Source organism: Ochotona curzoniae, unplaced genomic scaffold (genome assembly GCF_017591425.1).
Source record: "Ochotona curzoniae isolate NIBS_2020 unplaced genomic scaffold, NIBS_Ocur_1.0 contig_4645, whole genome shotgun sequence".
Lineage (NCBI taxonomy): Eukaryota > Metazoa > Chordata > Mammalia > Lagomorpha > Ochotonidae > Ochotona > Ochotona curzoniae.
This window is the reverse complement of record NW_024466353.1, coordinates 2,817,389-2,841,861: the sequence shown is the minus strand read 5'-3', so window position 1 is coordinate 2,841,861 and position 24,473 is coordinate 2,817,389. Positions and strand designations below refer to the sequence as shown.

The 24,473-nt window shown below is 43.6% G+C and overlaps 1 protein-coding gene across 2 annotated transcripts in view; it reads right to left on the bottom strand.

Moving 5' to 3' along the window:
- FAR2 (fatty acyl-CoA reductase 2) overlaps positions 1-24,473 on the bottom strand; it is an 84,259-nt gene that overhangs the window by 17,773 nt on the left and 42,013 nt on the right. For both annotated transcript variants that reach the window (XM_040987463.1, XM_040987464.1), the window contains exons 3-6: positions 11,618-11,793; positions 10,517-10,696; positions 2,217-2,394; positions 574-618 (exon numbers count right to left, since the gene is read on the bottom strand). In XM_040987463.1, the coding sequence (XP_040843397.1) occupies positions 574-618; positions 2,217-2,394; positions 10,517-10,696; positions 11,618-11,793 (579 nt within the window). The remainder of the gene's footprint in view (positions 1-573; positions 619-2,216; positions 2,395-10,516; positions 10,697-11,617; positions 11,794-24,473) is intronic.

Below are 24,473 nucleotides of genomic sequence, written 5' to 3'. Positions count from 1 at the left end.
CTGCTCCCTGGAAGAGCAGCACGGCTGCTGGCCCGGGAGCCTTCCCTACTGAGATGCCTTCTGCTTTCCCAACACTGGTGTATTTGAGGTTTGCTCCATCGGTAGTTCTCATTCTTGATGACTAGTTCCTTTCCCTACACACGTGTAAACTCTTGCATGCCTCATAACCAAGTACTTAACTCTTCGTGGAGGCCATGCTTTTTAAGACATCACCCATCCCTATGTCAAAGTATGAATCAACACTGGCAACGATGAGATAGCTCCACCTTGTGGTCACTAAAGGAAAACCGTGGATGAACAAAGACTTTCAGAAATAAAAAGCCACAAAAAAAAACAATGGATGCCACTGGAAATCATTATGCTTAGAGAAGTGATGATATCACTTGTTTTATGTATAATAAAGTTATCGAGGAGTATAATTCCAATCTGTCTGTATTTTCCAGTAAGTGAAACTAAAATAAGATGCCTTGGTTGTTACTGCAGGGACACTTGGGGTTTTGGATTAGCGTTAAGCATTTTGGTACCATTGCTCCATTACAGGAGCAGCGAGTGCTTCCTCTCTGGGATACGTACCGCAATAATCAGCCCGCTAGGTCCGTTCAGATTATCCACCCAACCCTAGGAAAGAGAACATCTCTATTAATTAGACGTCGCAGAGAACCAAGGTGGATCTGGAGCACCTGCACGCAAATCTTAGTAAACTTCAAATCAGCATGGAGGCCCTGGTCAATAGTGTGTCTAACCCAGTATTTCCATGGCCTCCAACAAAAATCAGTGACGCAGCACTGGGTTCTCTGCACTCTATTTTGACTCTCCAACAACAGAGATCTTAGTAACAGTGCTTTTATAAGCAGAAGGTCAAGATTATTTCCTGGGGCCCCGTGCTTTGGCCTTGCGGCTAAAGTCCTCTCGCCTTGAATATGCCGGGACCCATACATATGGGCGCCGGTTCTAATCCCAGCAGCCCCGCTTACCATCCAGCTCCATGCTTGTGGCCTGGGAAGGCAGTTGAGGACGGCCCAAAGCTTTGGGACCCTGCACCTGTGTGGGAAACCCGGAAGAAGTACCTGGCTCCTGGCTCCAGATTGGCACGGGCGGCCACTTGGGGAGTTAATTATCAGATGGAAGCTCTCCCTCTCTGTCTCTCCTCTCTCTGTATATCTGACTTTAAATAAATAAATAAATAAATAAATCTTTTTTTAAAAAAAGATTGTTTCCCAGTATCTCATGGTTAGGGTTAGGCTATACTGAACTGGTATTAATATCATCTCCTAAAGAATGTATCAACCATAATTTATTTACCGCTGATGTTTGATTTTCACCTCCCTTGCGGGAACATTCCAAATGTAATTTGTAAGGATTATTCGGTTTTAAGATATTTTAACAGCTTTAGGGTCCATAGCATATTATATGCTGTGTGTGTGTGTGACACAGAAAGAGGAAAGAGAGAAGGAGAGTGAAGACATTTACTTAGAGATAGTCCAGCAGAGGTATGTTCAAGAGCAGCTAGAAGGAAATGTCTTTGAGCATATGTTCTACGCCCTTAGCCAGACGGTTGACCTTATTATGTCCATTTGATTATCTATAAAAGTCAAAACGTGTCTCTATAATGCAGGAGGAGAGAGGAGGAAATGTAGGGATTAGCATTTTCTGTGCCACCTATTAGCCCTCAGTACTTCAGTAAGCGTTACTCAAATACGGTCTTATTTCACCGGCTCTGCAGATGAGTCCCAACAGCCCAGAGTCACAGATGAGCTCCTCGAAAGGTCGCTGCGTCGCTGGTAGGCAGTAGCTCTCATCTTCCCAGGGCTGCTCTGAAGAAGCTGGCATAATCCAAACTACTTCTCAAACCGACGCAGATCAAAATTATTTGTCTAAACTGCTCTGGCAGTTGAAGTACGACCAATTTGGCCGTGAAGAACATTCTGGTATATTTAAACCATGGTGGGAAAGCCAAGAACAGAAAGCTATTTCCCATGGGACTTTTGAGGCCAGCAATGGAAGCTAATTTAAGATCTTCAGACTAACTCCCCAGACTGAGTAAATTCTGAACCACATATGGAATTTGGCCCTAATGCAACAGATTCAGGTTTGATTTCTTGCACTTACCTACAAATTCCAAAAGAAAGAAACAACAACAACAAAAAGGAAAAAGACATTGGACTAGAAGGACCCAAATTTGAAACCAAAATTCCAAGCAAATTAAGGGGACTTACTGGGAAAGGCTCCTGCCAGGTAGCCCCCACAATGGAGGGCCTCACAATAGCAATGTTGAGGTTCTCGCTCTCTTGCTGCACCACTATCTCTCCCAAGGCCTTGGTGTAGGTGTAAGTGTTGGGTCGATCCCCAATCAGCTTCGGTGTGATCTCGGCAATGATGGCGTCATCTAACCACCTGTTGGTAGAGTAAAACCATTCTAGCAAGGTATGTTACACAACAGGTGGAAAGCGAGTCTTGTGGTCTTCTGGCTGAAGTTCTAGAATGTAGAATGGTCACAGGATACCAAGTGTGAATATGCACCTGCTCCAGTCAGGTCTGGTGGCTGAAATCTTTGCTTCCTGGTCCCAAGCTCAACTGTATCAGTTACAACTGAAATTCTCTGAACTAGACACTCAGGCGAGATGACAGACATACGGACAGAGTCAACAGGTCAACAGACGGACAGAGTCAACAGGTAAGCAATCTCCTACTTCGTTATGGACAATCTGCCATTATTTCTAATTACTTCTCCAACAGGCTCATAAGTACCCTCAAGGAGTGTAGTTTGGAATTCAGCACCTAGCCTCCCTCTGGGTGGAGTGTAGTTTGGAATGCTGGCCTCTCACCCAGAGGGAGGCTAGGTGCTGAATTCGCAGGCTTTCAGGCTCTTTTGTTCCAGGTACTGCACTGACAGCCCCCAAAATCATTCTGAAGAGTTTAATGAAAACCTGGTGCACCAATCCTGAAACCTTTAGCTTTTAATTTTAAAAGATTCATTCAATACCTCATAAGATCGAAGCAATGGCATTTGGCAATTTCATACATAATAATTCATTTCTAGCAAATCTATGAAAAGTGCCGCAAGGTCTATTCAGAGTCTCTGCTATAATAGCTGGGTAATTATTTCCGGAGATTTCTGATGCATTTTGGAGCCTGTCAAGTGTAGTGATGACAGCACAGCACATCAAAACAGCCACAATAGCCTGATTACTGAATACTCCCACTTACAAGATGACATGTGTCACGGATAACCACGGTACTATAGCATTAGCCTAACCTTTGACAAAACGTGTCAGAACTACTCAATGAATCTACAATGTTTGTAAGAAAAGAACAACAAAAAGATTGTCAGCTAACGCTTCTTTTAGGGAGCAGAGCTATTTGGGGAAATCATACCCTACAAGCTTTCCCTGCTGCCTGGATATGTTAGCATGATTTTCAGAACTTGCTCCTACTCCTATGGGAGAGAACATCACAGCGTACCCCGGCTGTAGACACCGTTAGCTGTCGCTGCTTTGCTGCCATGACGAGTTGCTGAACGCTAACGACAAGTGGCCTGATGCCACTTGTGAAAAAATGGCAACAACTGTGTCAACTTCATCACAGCGTATCCCGGCTGTAGACACTGTTAGCTGTCGCTGCTTTGCTGCCATGATGAGTCGCTGAACGCTAAGGACAAGTGGCCTGATGCCACTTGTGAAAAAATGGCAACAACTGTGTCAACTTCTCAGGTTACCCGGAAGACAAAAGGGCATATTCACAACTGAACTCACAGCTCCTAGATGAACTGAAAAGAACCAGTGCAATGAAGTCATCCTTATTTTCTCCTATTAAAACAACAAATCGGCTTGTAGCTGCACGGCTGAGAGTCCACTGTAAAGTATCTTTGCTAACAGTGCCCCAAAAAACATCTACAACCTCACAGAGTCAGACACCAGCGTATTTAGGGAAAAAAAAAAAAATCCACCTGGCTTCCCAAGTTCCTTTTCAGGACATCTGTTCAGTTTGTGCTCCTGAAACAACAATGCCATTGCTTGTTTTGACAAGAGTAAGTCCATTAGCATGAGGGGAAAGACATCCTGTAAGACAAAGCACGTTTCTAAAATGAACCAAACATCCCTCAGCACCCTGTGGCCAAGTTTTGGGTTAACTGGGGTGGTCACACACAGATCCTAGGGTTAACTGGGGTGGTCGCTCACAGATCCTCGGGTTAACTGGGGTGGTCACACACAGATCCTCGGGTTAACTGGGGTGGTCGCTCACAGATCCTCGGGTTAACTGGGGTGGTCGCTCACAGATCCTCGGGTTAACTGGGGTGGTCGCTCACAGATCCTCGGGTTAACTGGGGTGGTCGCTCACAGATCCTCGGGTTAACTGGGGTGGTCACACACAGATCCTAGGGTTAACTGGGGTGGTCGCTCACAGATCCTCGGGTTAACTGTAGTGGTCGCTCACAGATCCTCGGGGTTAACTGGGGTGGTCACTCACAGATCCTCGGGTTAACTGGGGTGGTCACTCACAGATCCTCGGGTTAACTGGGGTGGTCGCTCCCTCACAAGCGAATTGCAAGACGCCAGTCTTTTGGCTTCCTGATCTGAAATGGGACCTCCTGATACAACGTGTGGTTTTCACTGCCTTCACCCTTCGCCTTGAGGTCCTCCCCACAACAGGTGTCGTATGACAACAGGTGTCATATCCTGGCACCTCTGAAGCTGTAGGTGAAATCAACTTTGCTTTGGTAACATGATTTACTTCAGTTTGTTTGTTTGTTTTTGAGGCAGGAGTGCAAAGGATTTTTTTCTAAGTTCAGATAACAACAGCACACCGAAGAAAATATATACACCAAAGTTGATTGTTTTTTCTTTTCCAGAAAAAAAAAATCTGTAAATGTTAAGGTATGCAGAATTTTCAGCTTTTTGTCAGCTTTTGTGAGGCTCTGAAAATAAAAGCACAAAGTGCTAGAATTTATTTTTCCTCTTATTCCTACAATAGATCAACTCATAATGTAACAATGTACAAAATTTGAAAATCTGAACTCTTTTCCTGGTTCCCCTGTCAGATGCCTGCAGTCTTCAGGCCCCTCTTCATCCACTCCTGGCCTTCAGTGCGCCCACCATAGCCCGCTGCCTTCAGTGCGCCCACCAAAGCCCGCTGCCTTCAGTGCGCCCACCATAGCCCGTTGCCCTCGCCCAGTGCTTGGTCAAGAAACACCATTTCCCTTCTACACGGAGGCTTTAACCAAGCCTACTGGCAGCCAGAAAACTTCAGAAGTGTGATTCGTAGCAGCTACAGGGACTTCCATTCTCCCAAAGGCTCTAGAAATTCAAGGGCCACAGAAGGTGAGATGAGCAGGAAAAGGGAGGGGTGTAGGTTGTTAAGAAAGATGTGTTAAACTCCAAACCTGTCCGTTAAAAGATACGGCACAGACATCCTGGTTTGAATAAATGCAGATTCCTGTGCAACATTTTAGAAAGAGTAAGTCAGTCTTCAGGGATAAGAGTTATCAATCCACATTTTTTTTTTTTTAAACAAGCCCTGGTTATTGTCAGGCATACTAGGGAATTTTTGAAAGAAACTGATTCTACCCATTTCAGTCATTAAGTCTGAATACACTGCAGTCTGTTCTCAAGAAGACATTGCGTATTAAAGTACAAAAGTTCCTTGTCTTCTTTAGCAGCTTTCCTGAGTTATCCTGACTTGGAAAACAGGAAAAGCATCAGCCAGAAAACTCTTTCCTGATCTTTTATGTACATGTTAAGAAATAAACATTCTACTTAAGCTATCAATTTGGTAACTGGGAATTTGGGGGTCATTAATGCACTGACATTTCTAAAGGCAGAGGTTGCCAAATGTGTAGAAGTTGGAACAATAAAGAAATACTTAGGACTGGCAACACCATCACACAAGAGGTTATCCACACCAGTTCAGATGTGGGGAGAAGGCAACTGCAGGTGTGAGAGTTGCAACAACGACTGGTTAACAGTCATGGCAGTCATACTAATGACAGACATCATTTGAGTTACTAAAATGTGTGTATGCTTTTGTTGTTAACGCAGTTCAATTCCAGCTATAGGGAATGGTTCCAGACCAAGATAGCTCTGGAAGTTTTCAAAACGTGTCTGAGGGAGGACAGCTGAGGCCCGAAAGCCTGAAGCTGTTGGGTGGACAGCAAGTGAGGGGAGCTCTAAGCTCTGCGAGTGTGGGGCAAGGACCAGGTGTGAGCTGCATTCACAGATGCGTTGGCTTTTCTGAGGGCCTTGATCCGTGTCCCTGTGGCCCACACGATGGAGCAAATCCACAGCCCGAAACCTGCAGATCCTCTTCTAATTACCAGAATGGAGAGTCATATTCAGCTGACTTTCTGGGAAATGCAGAGGCCCAATTTTCACACGTTCCTGGATGACTTTGCTTTCAACATCAGATCATCCTGTCGTAAGCCTTGGCTCTTTGAGTATTCTAGCAGATCTCATTGTGCACCAGTGTTGTCACAGCTGCCCTGGAAATGAAAACTTCCAAACGACATGGGAACTTGCCAGCTCTGGACTGCTACTCCGGGTCTATTACCAAAGCAATAAGAAGTCAGAGACTTCTTTAGAATATTTAATATTCTTTGCTATTCTAAATCGTCCAAAAATTTCATTTGGTACAGTATTTATGGAACCAGTCATGAAACATGACCTTGTTCCTGAGGAGATGTTGGGCTTAATTTAAAATATTATCCAAAATGTTACATACAAGTTTCACTAAACATTTGAGAAGGAAGAACGGACCATTAGAAATAATTAAGGAACAGGAATCGAGATACAATGGATTCTGCTGCCCGTTTGGGATATCCACATTCCATTGTGAAGTGTCTAGTTCAAGTCCTGGCTGCTCTGAGCTCCCGATCCAGGCTCTGCTAATGTACGCAGATGGTAATGTAAGATGACTCGAGATCTAGTTGCAGCTTCTGGCCATTTTGATCATTGTTGACACTTGAGCAGTGTATCAACAGGCAGAAATTCTCTATGTATCCTCCTCTGTCACACTGTCCTTCAAATAAGTGAATACAGATTTAAAAAAATGGGGGGGGGGAGGGAACCAGTATTATGACGTAATAGCTTAAGCCTCCTCCAACCCCTGGCATTCATATGGGTGCTGATCCCAGTTCTGGCTGCTCCACTTTGGCTCCAGCTCCCTGCTAATGCAGCTGGGAAAGCAGTGAAAGGTGGCTCGAATCCTTGGGGCCTTATACCCTGACAGGCTCCTGGCTTGGACTTGCCCAGCTCCAGCAGCTGTGGTCATTGGAGGAGTGAAGCAGCAGATGCAGAATGTCTCTCTTTGTCTCTCCTTCTCTCTGTAAATCTGCATTTGAACTAAAATCTTTTTTTTTTTTTCATGGATGTAATGTGGGTATAAAGATATGTTGCACACAAGACTTCCATAATCCCAAAATCTCACACTTAGGAAATCCAGTCATCTATTCTAACTGATGTGCAAACAAACAAACAAAAAGGCTGGAACAACGTGATGAGAATCCAAAAGCAGGCATTTAGCCTAGGGTTCACTTTGGAGCACCTGGGCTCGAGTCCCAGTTCTGGCTCATGAGTTAGCTTACTGCCAGAGCAGACCAGTGATGACTCCAGGAATTAGGTCCCTGCTTCTCCCATGGAGAATGTGGGTTAGATTCCCAAGTGTGGCCCCCACCTGATATCACCTGTTGTGGCCTCTTAGGGAGTGGTTGGGAGCTCACTGCCTCTGTCTTTGTCTCCCTCTGCCTCCAGGTCTTCCAATAATAACGGGAAACAGTTTTCATCTACTTTGCAAGTATTTGAGTCTTTAATGTGTACTGGCACGAAGTGACAGACGGAGGCATGAGAAATGCCGTCTTTGTTGACCAGCTGGTTGTCCAGTGGAGAACAACAAGAAGCAATGGGATAGTTATAATGAATTATCTTAAGCGTTGTGATCCAGGAGCCTGGGAAGCCCCAGGAGAGAGCTCCTGAGTGGGCGATAACGCAAATGAAGCTGAGCCAGAGGCAGGCTCTGAGAACAGACCTACTAAGCCAAGGTGACCAAGTCTGGGAGGGGCCATGGCGTTCCTCTGAGTACAGCATAGATGCCAGTGGAGAAGGGACACTGGACAGTTGGGCCTGGATTTAGAATCCTGGATATGAGGGGTTTTTTTTTTTCCTATTGATTTTTGAAAAGGAAAAAAAAAAGCACTTTAATACTGTAATTGAATTCTAAAAGTATTTTGTGGAGGTGGAATTTAATTTTATTCCCACTTCTGTGTGGTTGCGTGTTTGTTCACATAATTGTTATCTTTGGAGGACAATAAATGGAAGTCTGATATAAAGTGTATTTATTTTCTTTTCAAATGCCAATTGCAGTTTGACTATAACCCACGGAGCCATCCTCTCTACTTTCCAGATGACCTCTACTTGAGGGAGTGTGCCAAGCGCTGAGTGCCAACTCCTCTCTTAAAAAGCCAGGGGTATTTGGTGATGGATTCCGTGCAGGAGGGAGGAGGTGGTAGAGAGGGCTTCTAGAAGCCCCCGCACCAGTTGAACTAGCTGGTCCTGGCCCTTTTCTGACTGCTCCGATCTCACTGAGCACCTGCGCTGCAGGGAGCTCCAGGAATCACAACAGGTCTGCCTCTTCTCTGAGGAGCTCACTGTCTGCACTGCACTGACCAGGAGACAACACTGGAAAAGGGAACCTGCTGGCAAGCCAGCGACGTCCCTGCTGTAAACGCACCACGGCTTTACATGTAGCTGGGTGGGCCTTGTATCGTTCAGCTACTTGGTCACTGCAGGGAAACACCTGAGACAGGCTACTGCTTTAACGTGTGGTCTTAAAGGTCCAAACCCACGGCTGGGCCCTGGGCTGGATGTCCTCAGAGTCCAGTGAAGCACGTGCAGAGGAAAGCTCGTGGTGAGCCACAAGGCAGAGAGAATGTCTGGGCTCACTGCAGGCTTTTATAACCACTCTCTCATGCTAACTGCCCTCCACAGCAAAGCCCCCAAGGACTCATGGACCTCCCACGAGATCTTAGCTATTAATGCTGTCACTGCCCTGGAGACCAAGCCTTTAACCCATGGTCTGCGGGGGAAATCCAAGCTCACGTCCAAACTATAGTAGATGTTTAACAGCAAACTACATCTGCCTTTTCCCCGATTAGCCTGGCTCTGAGTTAACTAAATGTTCTTTTACATCAGCTGAGCATTTATTAGAAACGTCAACTAACCTTTAGATCTTTCAGGTGACTCTCATTCTTTGTTCTGGATTTAAAAAAAAAAAAGATTTATTTATTTGAAAGGCAGAGTTACACAAGGAGAGAGAGAGAAAAATTTTGCACATGCTGATCTACTTTCCACAAATAGCCACAATGGCTGGGTGGTGCCAGACCTGGACCAGGAGCCTCTGCCGGGCCTCCGACATGGGTACAGGGGCCCAAGCACCTGGGATCATCCTCTGCGGCTTCCTCAGGTACATTAGGTGGGAGCTGGATCCGAGGTGGAGCAGCTGGAGCGTGAATCAGCTCTCATATAAGATGCCAGCAGCAGAGGCAGCAGCTGTATCTGTTATACCACAATGTCCGGGATAGTTTCAAATGATGTGTAAAAATATAAATATATATATCTAATCTTGGAGCTGGAGGAGATAAATAATTTCCCTGAAGGGAGTAGACTTTTTAGTTGTCTAAATATTTTTACAGAGTTGATTCTAAATATAAATACAGCATTACACAAAGTGATACTGTCAATAGTCACATTTCTGCTGTAATATTTTTATGAGGAGTTAAAAAAAATCACAAAACAGGATAAACTTGATAAAAATAAACAAGAGAATGAAGGAAAAAATGAAAAAAAAACACTCAGAGACCACGTCCAATACCTAAGAAGAAAATGATTCCTATTACTTGGCAAGAAGAAGATAATGAACTATTTTTCCTATGCAATAAAACAATATAGAAAGTATATCTCAGACAATTAGGACAAGAAATTGTACTCTTTTTTTTTGTTAATTTGTTTGAGACTGTACTCTTTTGCACAGACTCAGAGGAATTCCCTTTCTTCCCTAGTCTTCTGTGCCAACTACTTGATCAATGGCTAGCTCTACTGCACTTCAGTAAATGTTTTTTGCAACGTAATTCATCTTCCCAACTATAAACGAAGGAAACAGGGCTCAATGAGGCCAAGAGACTGGTTCCATGTCTTACCGTTGGATGGTTGTGGAGTTGTGTCAAACTAAGTTAGTGTAACAATGCAGAGTTCTTTAAGAAGTGTGACGCCACTTCCAAGTATAGATCATATATCCTATATACAACCTCATACACTCACAAATCACATAATAAAGCATTTCTTTGTACCTCCTTCCTCTTTAGTACTTCCTAAAAGGGCCTCAGTAGACCAGCAGGATGTGGCATCCAAGATATCCCCTGTGGAAATACTTGGTTTGAGGGGTACGCCACTTTGTCCACCGTTAATGAAGGACTCTCAAGCCTTGGAACACAACCCTTCCTTTCCATTCCCCTTCATTTGATCCAACTTACTCCATGGAGTCGATGAGTTTTTTTGGCTCCACGGGGCATGGATAGATCACTTCATCGATATGTTTCAGGTTACAGTTGGAAAAGGCGGTAGAGATGTGGATGAAGGCTTCCAGCTTTGGCATCTGACTGGCCATAAGCAGGAGCTGCTGGGTGGCTGTGACATTCAGCTGCACAGCGTGTCTAGGAAGAGGAGGCAGAACACAGGGAGTGCATCAGTTCCCTACAACCCACTCTTTTTTTTTTTATTATTATTTTTTTTTTATTGTTGCTTACATTGTATTATGTAGTATAGTTTTATAGGCGCTGGGGATTCCCCCCACCCCTCTTATAACTGACATGAACTTTGAGCGACAGCTGCAAAGGACCAGAAGAACAAGATGGGTCCTGGCTGCATTGGGTAAAACCGGACGCTGCTGCTGCTGGGTTTTGCGTACATAAATCCTCTTCGCCTTAGCACTATATGTTTTGTATTTGGAGGTCACTTGATCTGAATTGACTGGAGGGAAGAAACAAAAGACAGTCCCCTGCATGTGTGAAAGGGCTTCTCTACATAAATTAACATCACACTTAAGTTGGAAAGCACAAAAGAACTTGAGGAGAGCAGCAATAAATTTTTAAATGAGCAGTGAAGTTGCCTTTATGAAGATCCAAGACCAGTATGAAAATTGATATCAAAATCCTATACTGTAGCTAACAGAGCTATATAAACTTAAGATGTTCTGACAATGAAATGATTCGTTACAGGAATACTTGGCTTATCCAACATCAGAAAACCTATTAGTATAATAATTGAGAAAGAGAAAGACTAACTCATACAGACAAAAGGTTTTGAATGGCATTTGACATCTAATCCCAATCTAATTAAAATGAGAACGAAATGATTAAACAATGTTCATATCAAATTGCTTGCTGAATGTCACGCTTAGTGGGTCAACAGCTAGATACATTGTATTACATGCACAGTGGAGTTTCAGATTTTGTTTTCTTGCATTTTCTGTTGAGGATGCATGCACTGCCTATAGAAGCCACCTTGCTTCTTACACACGTACACACACACACGTCCATGCAGCCACACAGGAGGCGAGAGGGAAGGCTGTGCACCTGAGAGGGTCGTCAAAGCGGACAGTGGCAGCGCAGTGGAAGATGATGTTGGTGCAAGACAGCAGCTCCTGCAGGTCCTCCTTGCTCATGGCAAAGTCGTTGTGGTTGAGGTCAGCGGAGATGGCGCGGATCTTCTCGTGCACATTGGGACACATTTCTTTGACTTTCTCAAACAGCTGGAACGCAAATGGAGATCATGTTACCAACGCCATGGCGCTCTAACATGTGCTGGCTCACTGGATCAGTTTGGGCATGTAAGCACAGTCGTAGGATTTTGTGCAGTTTCTCCTTTGGTAAGCATTGCATTTGTTAAGGGTTCCTTTGAATCTGCCTGATAGACTTTAGCCACTGTAGATTTATTTAGGGTTTCGTGGACTCTGACTTTGGTCAATGACAAGTTTTAGAAAAACAGGAGGTGGGGGATGACTTTGTTTTCCACCCTGGAGCAATGGAGTTTTTAAACACAATGTGAGCTGGCACACATGGATTTTTTGGTTTTGTTTTGTTTTTTTGCTTCTGGTTTTAAGGCTTTAAAAAGCAGAGCATGCTGCTATTCAAATTGTACTTTTTGACAACTCATGCAAGCACAGTTTATAATTTTATTATTTTAAGAGGTCATTGCTCTTTTAGGAAGTGCTAATCTTATCTGTGTCCCATACAAGGAATTGTATTTTCAAATCAAACAGCAGGTCTGACTGAATACACACACACACACACACACACACACACACACTACGTTTATATGTGTGTGTGTGTTTTCCAAGCCACATAATAGTTGATCATGGCCAATGGAGGTAAATCAGTGAATTGGTTACACCAAACTCAAACCACAGTGCCGATGAAGACTCCATCTGACTACATGAACCTTGCCATAATAATGCGGGTTTCCCTCTCTGGAAAGTCACCCTACGAATATAGCTTTTAACAAAAGAACACTCTTCCAGTGTTGCTGCACCCTGAGTGAGGTGGCCAAGGTGCCAGCCAACTGCCATCGAACTGAGGGTCATCTCTGTCAGTACTTCTCCAAGGGTCATGATTGTACTACGCACAGCAAACACGTAGATCCCTGGGGCTCTGCTCACATCCTCTACGTAAGAATCACTCCAGCATACTCAGGCATGTGCGTTTCATTATCAAGTCCACATCTGATTTTCCTGTACACAAATGATACAGTTTTACCCAGTTAACACACACAATTAAGCATGATCGGTTTTCAAACTATTTAAACTATTTAAGCTATTTAAAAATAATCACAGAGGGGTCCGGCGCAGTGGCGCAAGTGGTTAAGGTCCTCGCCTTGCACGCCCGGGATCCCATATGGGCACCGGTTCTATCCCTGCAGCCCCGCTTCCCTTCCAGCTCCCTGCCTGTGGCCTGGGAAAGCAGTCGAGGACGGCCCAAAGCTTTGGGACCCTGCACCCACGTGGGAGACCCGGAAGAGTCTCCTGGCTTCAGATCGGCATGGTATCGGCCGTTGCGCTCACTTGGGGAGTGAATCATCGGACGGAAGATCTTCCTCTCTGTCTCTCCTCTCTGTATATCCGCCTTTCCAATAAAAAAATAATAAAAACAAATCTTTAAAAAAAATAATCACAGAACCAAGTTAAAAGTTAATGTTTTACTCCATTCTCAGAGATCCTGACTCAGTAGTTTGGTGAATAACCCAGGAAGTTGTATTTCTTAAACATCTCCGACACGGATCTGATGATCCAGGTACCAAACCTGCGGAAGCAATGATCCTGTAATTTATGCATGTACCTGGTTTGGTTATTACGTAGTGCATACATGTACCAAATTACCATATTGGACTGCATAAAATGTATCAATGATGAAATAAATCATCAAAAAGAACAATGGTTCATAACACGGAAAATTAGTCATTATATGAATTAGGGATTGGTATTTTTTCCCCCTTTTTAGAAATTTCCCTTTAATAAATTGCCCATGACTGTGGAGTCCAGATGGCTGCCTAGGGTATTTTCTTTGAAAACGATATATTTATTTCTATTGGGAAACCAAATTTACAGAGAGAAGGAGAGACAGAGAGAAAGATCTTCCATCCACTGATTCACTCCCCAAGTGGCCGCGATGGTCTGAGCTGAGCCGATCCGAAGCCAGGAGCCAGAAGCCAGGAACTTCTTCCAGGTCTCCCACGTGGGTGCAGGGTCCCAAGGCTTTGGGCCGTCCTTGACTGCTTTCCCAGGCCACAAGCAGGGAGCTGGATGGGAAGTGGAGCATCCCGGATAGGAACTGGCAACCATGTGGGATCCCAGTGCATGCAAGGTGAGGACTTTAACTACTAGGCTAACCCACCAGCCCCTTAGGGACTGGTATTGTAAAACAAAGTAAGAACCACTGGGGTGGGTTAAGATACCTAGGACACCACCTTTCAGATTGGAGCGCCTGGGTACATCCCAGTTCCATGCTGGATTCCAGCTCGGGAAGTAGCATGTGATGGTTCCATGTGATGGGCCCCTGCCACCTTCATGGAAGACCTGGACAGAATTCCCAGTTCCCAGAGGCTCCATCTGTTGCGGACACTTGGAGAGTGAACTAACAGATTACAAGGTTCTATTTGTCTCTCTGGGGCTCTCATCCTGGCTCGCAGTTTTCCAATTGATTGAATTTTTCTAAGTAAGGCAGATCAAGTAAACAGACTGCTTCTACTCACAGTGCTGGTATAACCTGAGCTGAGCAGCTGTCAAACAGAATGCCAGGAGCCAGGAACTTCTTCCGGGTCTCTCACGTGGGTGCAGGGTCCCAAGGCTTTGGACCGTCCTCAACCGCTTTCCCAGGCCACAGGCATGGTGCTGGATGGGAAGTGGGGCTGCCGGGATTAGAATCGGCAATCATATGGGATCCTGGCTCATGCAAGGTGAGGACTTTAGCCACTAGGCTATTGCGCCGGGTCCTCAGCTGTGCTCTTACAAGGTAATCTTCGTTAGTCACAGGAAACTTCAATTCCTAAGAAATTTGTATTTGTTCTGGTCAACCTAAATTTTTAGAAATCTCCAGCTTTTTGTAGAAAAATTTCTAAGGAAAAATCAGACAGTGATGGAACAAAATTGGCTTTGGGCATTTAAATATAAACTGTTTTTCTTTGCCTTTGCTTATACAGAGATTTAATGGAATCATGAATGCCAACCAGAAAGTCTTTTTCAGAAGTTAAGAACAGATATCTTTTACACACAATAGTCTGGAATAAGCATGAAAACACCCTATTCCCTTTCCTTACAACATTTTTCGAAAATTAACAAGAAACCTGTGAAATGAAATTAATATCTGTGTCATGCACTTTGCAATCAACAATTGTCCAACTGCTGTTCCTATTTTTTTTCCTACACGTGTTGTTTAGTTCAAAGTTAATTTGATTACATATGTTGGTTTATCTCCTAGGGATTAATTTATGGTCTTCTGAAGGGGCAGCCAAAAGTGATAATCTCCGAATCGCTCAATAACGCTGATTGATAAAACGTTATCTTCCGTGTTGCAACCTTCCCTGTGCTCCACGATTGGGCAGCCGGGGTGCCACTTGGCACGACTCCTCAACCAAAGCTCTTTATCGTATTTCACAGCTCACTGAGCTTGGGGCATCTGAGGACTTCTTGAGTTATTCTCATTTTTTTTTTTTCCCCAGAGAAGCTAACCAAGAGGACCCATGCCACCTTCTCTGTTTTTGCTACTGAATTCACTAACTGGTCACATCGTTCTGTGTAGCCCTTCTCTGGATATTTTGAATTCTGCTCAATGTTCTCTGAGTGTCCATGTAAGGGTTACTCTTTTCTTCTCTGATCATTAAAGTTGGATAGGAAAAGGTCAACTTTTCTTTGGGAGCCTCTTGATGAAATATCTTCTAGACCTTCTAGAACTCAAGATTCTTCTAGAACTCAAGATCCCTCTTAATTGTGCCACTCGAGATATTTTTAGCTGCTTGGGGTTTTATTGACCAAATATAAATATTGTATTCTGGATGATTTATTAAGGAATCACTCAGAGGAAGTTATGAGTAACTTCTCCTAAAGTTTTTATGGGGCACGATTATTGCAAACAAAGGAATGTACTTTCGGAGTGCACACCGGGGCTCAGTGGAATTAAGTCACTGCTTGGAATGCCCATATCCCATCTTGGAGCGTTGGTCTGAGTCCCATCTGCCCTGCTTCCAATCCAGCCCCCTTCTGCACCCCGGAGGGCACCCAGTCATAGCCCCTGTCACCCACAGTGGGAGACCTGGATTCAATTTTGAGCTGGGGGTCGTTATCTGGTACAGTGGAGAAGGGCCGTTGATACCTTTTTAAACCGCATCATCTTCAACACAGTAATGGGGACAAAACAGCAATGTATCTACATTTGCTTCTGAATATGAGGGAATGCTGCCGGATGCAGAATTAAATGAGTGCATCTTTCGCAAGCAGGAGACAGGGCAGTGGCTTGGGAGCCTGGGGGATGCACAGCTGGGTTTCAAAGGGAGACTGTGAGTGTCCCACCAACAGGATATTCCTTAGAAGCACCTCAGGGTTTGTGCAACACATGAAGGCAACTTTCAGAAACAAATCACAAAATCACATTTCTGATAAACACAAATCAAGCAACGTAATTTTGCTAACATGGATCCTAACCACCTTCTAGGACCCACCTTCGGATACCAGATTTCAGTGACATTCCGTCTTTGATCATTAACACCAGATCCTGGGGAACATGACTTTATTACAAGGGACTTTGGAGGACACCCAAAAATCATTACCAACTTCCAAAGCTAAAATTAAGCAAAACGAATCCCCGGTGACAATCATGGCAAATTCATGGCCGCTTTCCTGCTTCATTTATTTTAGAGGACAAGTGCAGTGTTTTTCACTTTAGAAATGTAACATGGTCATTATAGTTGTATTTTAAAAGCATGGAAAACAGATTATTCTATTTTAAAAAAGGGTACTCATTTCGTCTGCAGGAAAGTAACATAGCTCTCGTAATTATAGTAAGAAAATATAAATAAGTAAAATCAATCCAAAATTATATTAGCATTTGGGATCATTAGTTGAAATTTTGCTGAATCTAGCTTTGCATTTTTTTTTGCAAGGCATATATGATATAAACATTTCCTCAAATAATTTGCTACTTGATAAAATATGATATTTTAAGGACTGCATCCACTGTCTGTGTATTATCCTTATTTATCAAACTCATTTCTCAGCACTTAGAGGATAATTTTTATTATGAAAAATACATTAAACATATTTGGATATATTGTTCTTATGAGAAAGTACACAGGAATTTCCTATGAATTTCAATATCATTCAGATGCTTTAGAAATATTTAAGAAGCCCAGCCATGAGTACGAAAATGAATTCTGCCTTTGTATTCTTGAGTTTCAGCTGTGAACTGCCACTGTCTTGTCTACCCCAAGCATCTCTCAATTCATTCTCTCTCTCTGAGAGCAAGGAAACAGGAAGTGAGAGGTGGCAGCTACGGAAGGAGACGAATGCGGCAGACGTATGGATTCTGATGGGCAGAACAGATGTCTTTGCTGATGGCATTTCCTGGGGATACATTTCCTCGGCACGTACTTCCCAGAGACATAATGGCCATCAAAGACAGACTGGTAACATTTTTTGGTCATGTTTTAAAGAAATATGACCAAGCCTCACGACCCTAAGGAGATTAAACTACCTTTAGGGATGCAGTAATACGTATGATGGATTAGAATCTATTCCATGCTGAGTATGGCTGGCAAGAAATATTGCTCAGAAGTCACACCAGGCCCCACTGAAAAATAGGTTACAATTACCTTTAAATCATCGTGTTTATGTCGGAACAGCTAAATGGCAAAACCTGCACTGGGTTTTCATGCAAATAAGATGATAAATGTTTGCAGAATCAGAGTCTTATCAGAAAGGCTCCAAACTAGAGGGGAACATTCTTCAGACCAAAAACCAGAAAGAGTGTGTCCATCCAAAAGACAGAGAAAGAGGTATGGATCCAGAGAAATCGCTGAGCAACCGCTATACTGAGTCTGCTTTTCCAATCAGGCTTGCCTGAGATCAAAGTCCTTAAACTCCCATGATGGCAACATTATTAAAGAAAGAAAACCATACTTTTCTTGAATAGTTGACAGGTTTTTTTCTTTTTTTCTTTTTTTAAAAATGCATTTGAAAACAAGAATTAGTAATGTCGTACCAGCCAGTTCACTCTGCACATGACAGCAATGGCCAAGCCCGGGCCAGGCCATCGCCAGGAACCTGCAGCTCCCATCCAGGTCCCTGGGAGCATGCAGGGACTTGAGGATTCAGGCTGTCATCCACGTGTCCAGATGCGCTGGCATGGAGCTAGAATGGAGGTGAAATAACCAAGTCCTTCCAGCAACCACATGAACCGTGTGGGCTGCAAATGGTGGCTCAACCCACTAAGCAACAATACTGGCTCCTGACACATTTTCCTTCAGTCCTGGGTCCCTTTTGCAGCAGGGTGATCTCTGCTTCTTTTTCTACTTGATGACAATTTGGAATTGTCATGTAGGCACAGGTGGTTTAGTTCAAAAGTGTGGGTCCCCCAACCAACTCTCCAATGTGGGCTTGTTAATTAAGGGAAAAGTCCCATCAAAGGCAAAAGTGAGATTTCTGTCTGCTTCTTTTTTCCTCACTTAAGTCTCAGATTTGGCACACATTGTATCATTTTCTCAAATGTTTTTGAGCTTGTCAAAACCAAGAATGCATTATTACTCCAATTTTCCCCCTAACTTGAATCTAAACTCTTCATTGTCATGAATGCCCTTCGTTACTGCCGGGTCCTCCATATCTGGCACTGTGCTTAATTCTTAGTAGGTACTCAGCTGTATCGGTTGAATGAACAAGTTCAATGAATTCCAGTTTTTCAGTTTTTAAGGTGTTATTGCGCCTCATTATATAAATATAGGCATATCTCTATGTGTGTATATTTCTTCCTTTTATCACTTCTTTTTTTTTTTTTTACTGTTTTTATTCAAATCTTATCACTTGTATCAAGCTGTCACAGGCTGTGCATGGACCAAGAGATTTCTTTTTTGCCATGAACAATGATTCAGGAACTGATTAGCTTTAACCATGAAAATATCCATTTCTGTCCACCCCTACTGCTGCAGAATGAATTACAAAAGCTGCAGACACCTAGCGGGTAGGAAATACGGAAGAACCTTCCAGAAGGTGGAGCTCTTGCATACAGATAGCAATGGAGGGGAGGGTTCCCCTGAACAGGCTCAGAGGCTCCTTCAGGAATTTCCCCACCTCCATGGCAGGGAGCATTCTCAATACTGGCCAGGCAGAATGTCCTCATGTTCGGGGTGAAACAACTGGTGCTTATCTCTTCCTCTTCCTCTTTTGGAGTGCGCGTCCCTCTTTGTTGAATTATCTTTATTGGCTTGTTTCTCTACCACCATCAACCCGGAGGTAGAACGTATCCATGACTTTTATGGATCTTTGTCCATGCAAAATACAAAATAACCAGCTTTTCTTCCAGTAATCTCGAACGCACCCATTGACTGGTCAGTTCCGGTACAGAGGTAACTCTACCAGGGCTCAACGGTATCAGTGGATTACATATCTTAACCTCAGCCAGTAGCCACGTGTCAAATTCCTGAATGCTTTAAGCTCAACTTTGCCAGCCCACATGCTGTCTTCCTCAAGCAACTCTCAACATGTCCTCCCGAGTCTCTTAGAATCACCCCTGATACCGAGAAATCCAGCTACAAACTTGGCCCTGTGTAGGCAGCAGCCTCATCCACCCACCTCTTCAGTCTTCCTCACACTCCTGTATTCAACCATCGCCTGTCTTTGAAAGTCAGTCCTCAGCCTCGAAGAGACTTTGCTGTTTCAGTGAAACTATTCAAAACATCCCCAAACAAGCGTCATTGCAGGAAATAATTGCTATAGCATCCAAATGCTCAAGAGATGGAAATACAGAAATTCCTTAAGTCTCAGTCTGTTTTATGGCTAAGGCATTCATTATCTTCCTGCAGATTTTTTTTTTCATAGCTGATCAGATGAAAGCATATAAACCAGCCAGAGTCTAGATTTGTACTAAGTGGGAGAACAATGTGGTTTAGTTTTTTTTTTTTTGCAATGTTTTATTTAAAAAGTTAAAATACTCCACATGAAATCTTCTTTTCCTAATTTTATTTTCTTCTAACCTAAGCACTGGATTTCATTTTTAAAAATGAGGCATTTTGGGGCCCGGCGCGGTGGCGCAAGTGGTTAAGGTCCTCGCCTTGCACGTCCGGGATCCCATATGGGCGCCGGTTCTAATCCCGGCAGCCCCGCTTCCCTTCCAGCTACCTGCCTGTGGCCTGGGAAGGCAGTCGAGGACAGCCCAAGGCTTTGGGAACCTGCACCCGCGTGGGAGACCCGGAAGAGGCTCCTGGCTTTGGATCGGCATAGTATCGGCCCGTTGCGCTCACTTGGGGAGTGAATCATCGGATGGAAGATCTTCCTCTCTGTCTCTCCTCTCTGTATATCTGCCTTTCCAATGAAAAAATAATAAAAATAAATCTTTAAAAAAAAATGAGGCATTTTGGGGCTAGTGTTGTAACGTAGCTGGCCCAGCCACTTGCCTGTGAAACCAGTTTCCCACACCCGTGCTGGTTTGAGTCCCAGCTAATCCACTTTTGATCTACTTCCCTGCTAATGGTCTGGGAAGGCGGCAGAGGATGGCCCAAGTCCTTGGAGCCTGGCACTCAGGTGAGCGACCAGAGGAAACTCCAGGCTTCAGACTGGCCCAGATTTGGCTGTGCAACAATGTGGAGTAACCAGCAATGTGGAAGATTCTTTTTCTCTATAAGTCTGCCTTTCAAGTAAAGAAAAAAACAAAAACTAAAAAAGCTAAGCTTATTTAACAAAATGGGGCCATTTTCTATAATATGTCCCTCCCCCATTCCCCCCGCCAGTATACAACAGCCATGGTCACGCTCTGGCATATTTCTGAATGCAATCACCTCTCTGAACTTCACTGAGGGTGTCCCTAGCTCCTCCCCTGGATACAAGCTTTAAAACAAGTCCCACTGGCTCATGTGTCAAAGCATCTTGTGCTTTTCTTGTATGCCATTTGTCAAAATGCATAGATAAACATTTGGATTGTAGAAAACTTGTCCAGAGGCCTGTGAGGTCAACTCCCAAGTCTGTTTCATTTACTGCTTTATCCACCCATTCCCATAACATCCAGCATACTGAGCTCACAGTAAATATTTGCCTTTTTTTTTTGCAAATTCATTTGAGATATCGCTCTCTTTTTCTCTGGCCCCTAATGCATGTATTTCCTTCTTACTTCTGGACTTCTAGAAGCTTCCTGACTTTGCCTCCATCTCAGCTGTGTTTTAAGGTTACATCACAAACACCTACCTTAGGTAATAAATTTAGGAGATCTGGCATCTGGCCATCTCAAGTTACCACATATTTTCAAAAGAACCATGAAAAATATGTAGTATGAAGAAAACTGTGCATACCTTTCAACATATTTCTGCACCAAAATAAATTTATCTTTGAATCCCATTTCCCATGAATTCTTAAAGTGCCCTTGCTTGTGAAGCCTGAAACCATGGCAACTATCACACCAATAAGGGCACAAAACCAAAACAAAATGACCGAGGTGAAGATCTCACAGACTGGGCCAACCGGAGCTCAAGCAGTGCAGGCGCAGCTCCTGACCGTTCCACCTGCATGGGTTGCTGCTCTCTGCTTTGAACCTTCCTGGTGCTGTTCTCCCTGGAGAACGCAGGCTACTTCACACATCCTTCTCTCTGACTTGGTGATGTCATTTCTGTCTCCATATCATTTGTGCCTTCCCTATACTTAACAAAGCACAGGCCCTCCAGCACGCGACCAGACAATGAATAAAAGTTATGGGGACCAAGGAAACCTGAATTGCAACATAGTCTTCATCTACCAAGCACTCACCCCTCTAGGCACATATGGACTGGTAAAACTCTGTTACAATAGAAATACACCTGCTGTGTCTAATAAACACACTGTTAGCCACATATGGCTACTGAGCATTTTTAGATGGACCAAGGCCTTGGGCCCTACACCCATGTGGAAGACCAGGGAGAAGCTCCTGGCTCCTGACTCCTGTGACCACCCAATAACGGCATTTTTGGAGTTGAATTATTTACAATTTGTGCAGCTGGAGCTTATAAGTCTTGGGGTAGTTATACATGAAATCACATGATTTTTCCATGGATAATCTCTTTGTCATTAGCAGATTGAGCAAAATGCCAGGAAAGGAGGCATCTGTATAATCCCAGCTTAGGTTTTTAAAGGAGGAATCAGAAGATAATTTTGTTCTCATTACCTGCAAAGTTGCCATGTAATCACAGTGGCCTCCTACAAATAAGACATTTCTCAACTAGGTAACAGATAACAGATTCTAAGGCTGGCATTAAGGCGCAGTGGGTTAAACTGTTCCTTGTAGCATCCCAGGTTGAAATGCTAGTTTGAATCCTGGCAGCTCCATCTCCCATCCACCTTCCTGATAATATGTCTTGGAAGGCAGTGAATGATGACAACATTCCTGGGCCCCTGTCACCCATGTGGGAAACCAGCATAGAGCTCCTGGCTCCTGGTGTTGCAGATATTTTAAAGTGAACCTATGGATGGAAGATTTCTCCTTTTCTTCTTCCCTCATTCTCAGTCACTTTGCCTTTTAAGTAAATACATGAATCCATTGAATTTAAACATTTCTTGTCTCCTACAATTTCTTTAGTGTGAAAACAATTTGTAGATATAATCCTTATTAGCATAGCTTAATTATGAGGGGTGGTGGTTAAAGCCATATGTCATGATGTCAGGTCTGGATTTGAAGCCGGAAGAGAGCAAGGGAAAGACAAAGATAAAATGTGGGGGCTGGGAGTGGAGAAGAGACTCCCCTTGCTGCACAAGGGGTTACTGCTCCATTTTAAAGATAAGAAGTCAAGGTGCAATACAACAAAGCCCCTGTGCTACTCACCATCCCAAGTCTAGTAACTGGTACCGCTGAGACTCAAATTTACTTCAGTGTAACTCTGCAACCCTTGAGAGCTCCCCAGGTGACACCTTGCTTGTCTTGGTCTGTATTTACTGTCATGTAACAGGCAATAGATGACAATAAATAGCCTAGTTGTGGAAGCAGATAGGATCTGCAAGGTGTTTCACAGATGTCTTCACAGCATATGAGTTTCACTATCCAATCCTGATTTCTAGAATCAAAGTAACTTTGCTGTGTTATCAAACACAAGGCATCAAAAAGAGATGCAGGCGAAGATGGCGCTGACCACAAGACGCTGCCTCAGTACTTCTCCACACACAGACAGGTGGAAACAGACCTACTAGATAGGAATGCCTGCTGTGTGATGACAAGGACCATGAGGTGTACCTGGCTGAGCAGTGCTGTCTGCAGGGATCTGGAGGTTGACGTGTTTTGGTTTAATGTCTGCTACCCTTTGACCTTAGTCTGACGATGCATTATTCACAGGGAGACAGGGTGGAGTGGAAGCAGGTGGGCCAGGCCTGGGCCTGAAGTCTGACTCTCTTGTTTAAAAGTAAGTGACCTTTGGTTAGTCAACATATCAAGCTTTAGTGCCCCCACCTATGGTAGAGTATTACTGACAGTTCTTACTTTGTACAGCTTTGTTGCCCTTTGAATGGCATCTTTCAGGGATGAGGTTCCAGGGAACTCCTGTGACCACCTGTCAGGCTGCTGAGTCAGGAAGTGATGGGCAGGAGGAGGCCTGTCTGAGTCTATGGCAAAAAAATCTTACTCTGGTGACACCACTATGTTTGTGGGCAGATGCCTGCATAATGTGCAGCCATAGCATTCCTATATACTGCATAGGAAACATGGTAAAAAAAAAAAAAATATATATATATATATATATATATATATCAGAGGCTTTACATTTTCCCTTTTCTAGCCTTAAGTAGCCCTGTACACATCACATAGTAATATGGGAGATGGATGATGCTGTTTATTTCTATTTTAAATGCTGGAAATCTGGAGCTAATTGATACATCAGAATCTGCATTCAGAATGCTTGAGACTGAAACCGCATTGCCTTGGAAATGATAAATTAAAACCTGAGAGGACATGCATAATTTTTTGGAGAAGAGAGTTTAATATACAGCGCTTATTCACAGGCATGATACTTTATTCCCAATGTTTTTTTTTTTACCTTAGAAACAAATTACAGGATGACAGAAATAGCAAGCTTCCATCAATAAAACATTTAACTGCTAAATTTTGCAGAGCTGCGACAACTGACAGTGCTTCTGCTGGGCTCCTCAGGAAGATTACCTGTTCCATACATCACAGAATATAAGAATATTAAAAAATAATTTAGGGCTTAAAAAATACTACGTTAAATTTAGTAGGAAATTAGTGAAGAGTTTAGGTGAGTTGAGACTGATTCTGAAGCTGTAATGTCCGCTCTAGGAGGACTTTTTTTTTATTTTAAAATTTATCTATTTTTGTTTTATCTGCCAGATAGTGGAGGAGAGGGACATTCCATCTCTGGTTCATTCTTCCGGTGCCTGTAACAGCAACGGCTGGCTAGGCCAAAGCCAGGAGCCTAGAACTCAACCCGAAGCTCCATGAATGACAGGGACACAGGCATCAAACTATTCCACGCTGCCTGCCAGGGTCTGGATTAGCAGTCTGGGTTAGGCATGGAACCTAGGGGTTCTGTTATATCCAGGCAGCTCTTTTTCTAAGGTTTATTATTTTTGAAAGTTAGATTTACAGAGAGAATGGGTGAGAGAGCAATCACCCTTCTACCGGTTCATTCCCCTGATGTCTGTAACTGCCAGAACTGGGCCATGTCAGAAGCAGGAGCCAGAACCTCCATCTGGATCCCCCATCTTTGGTT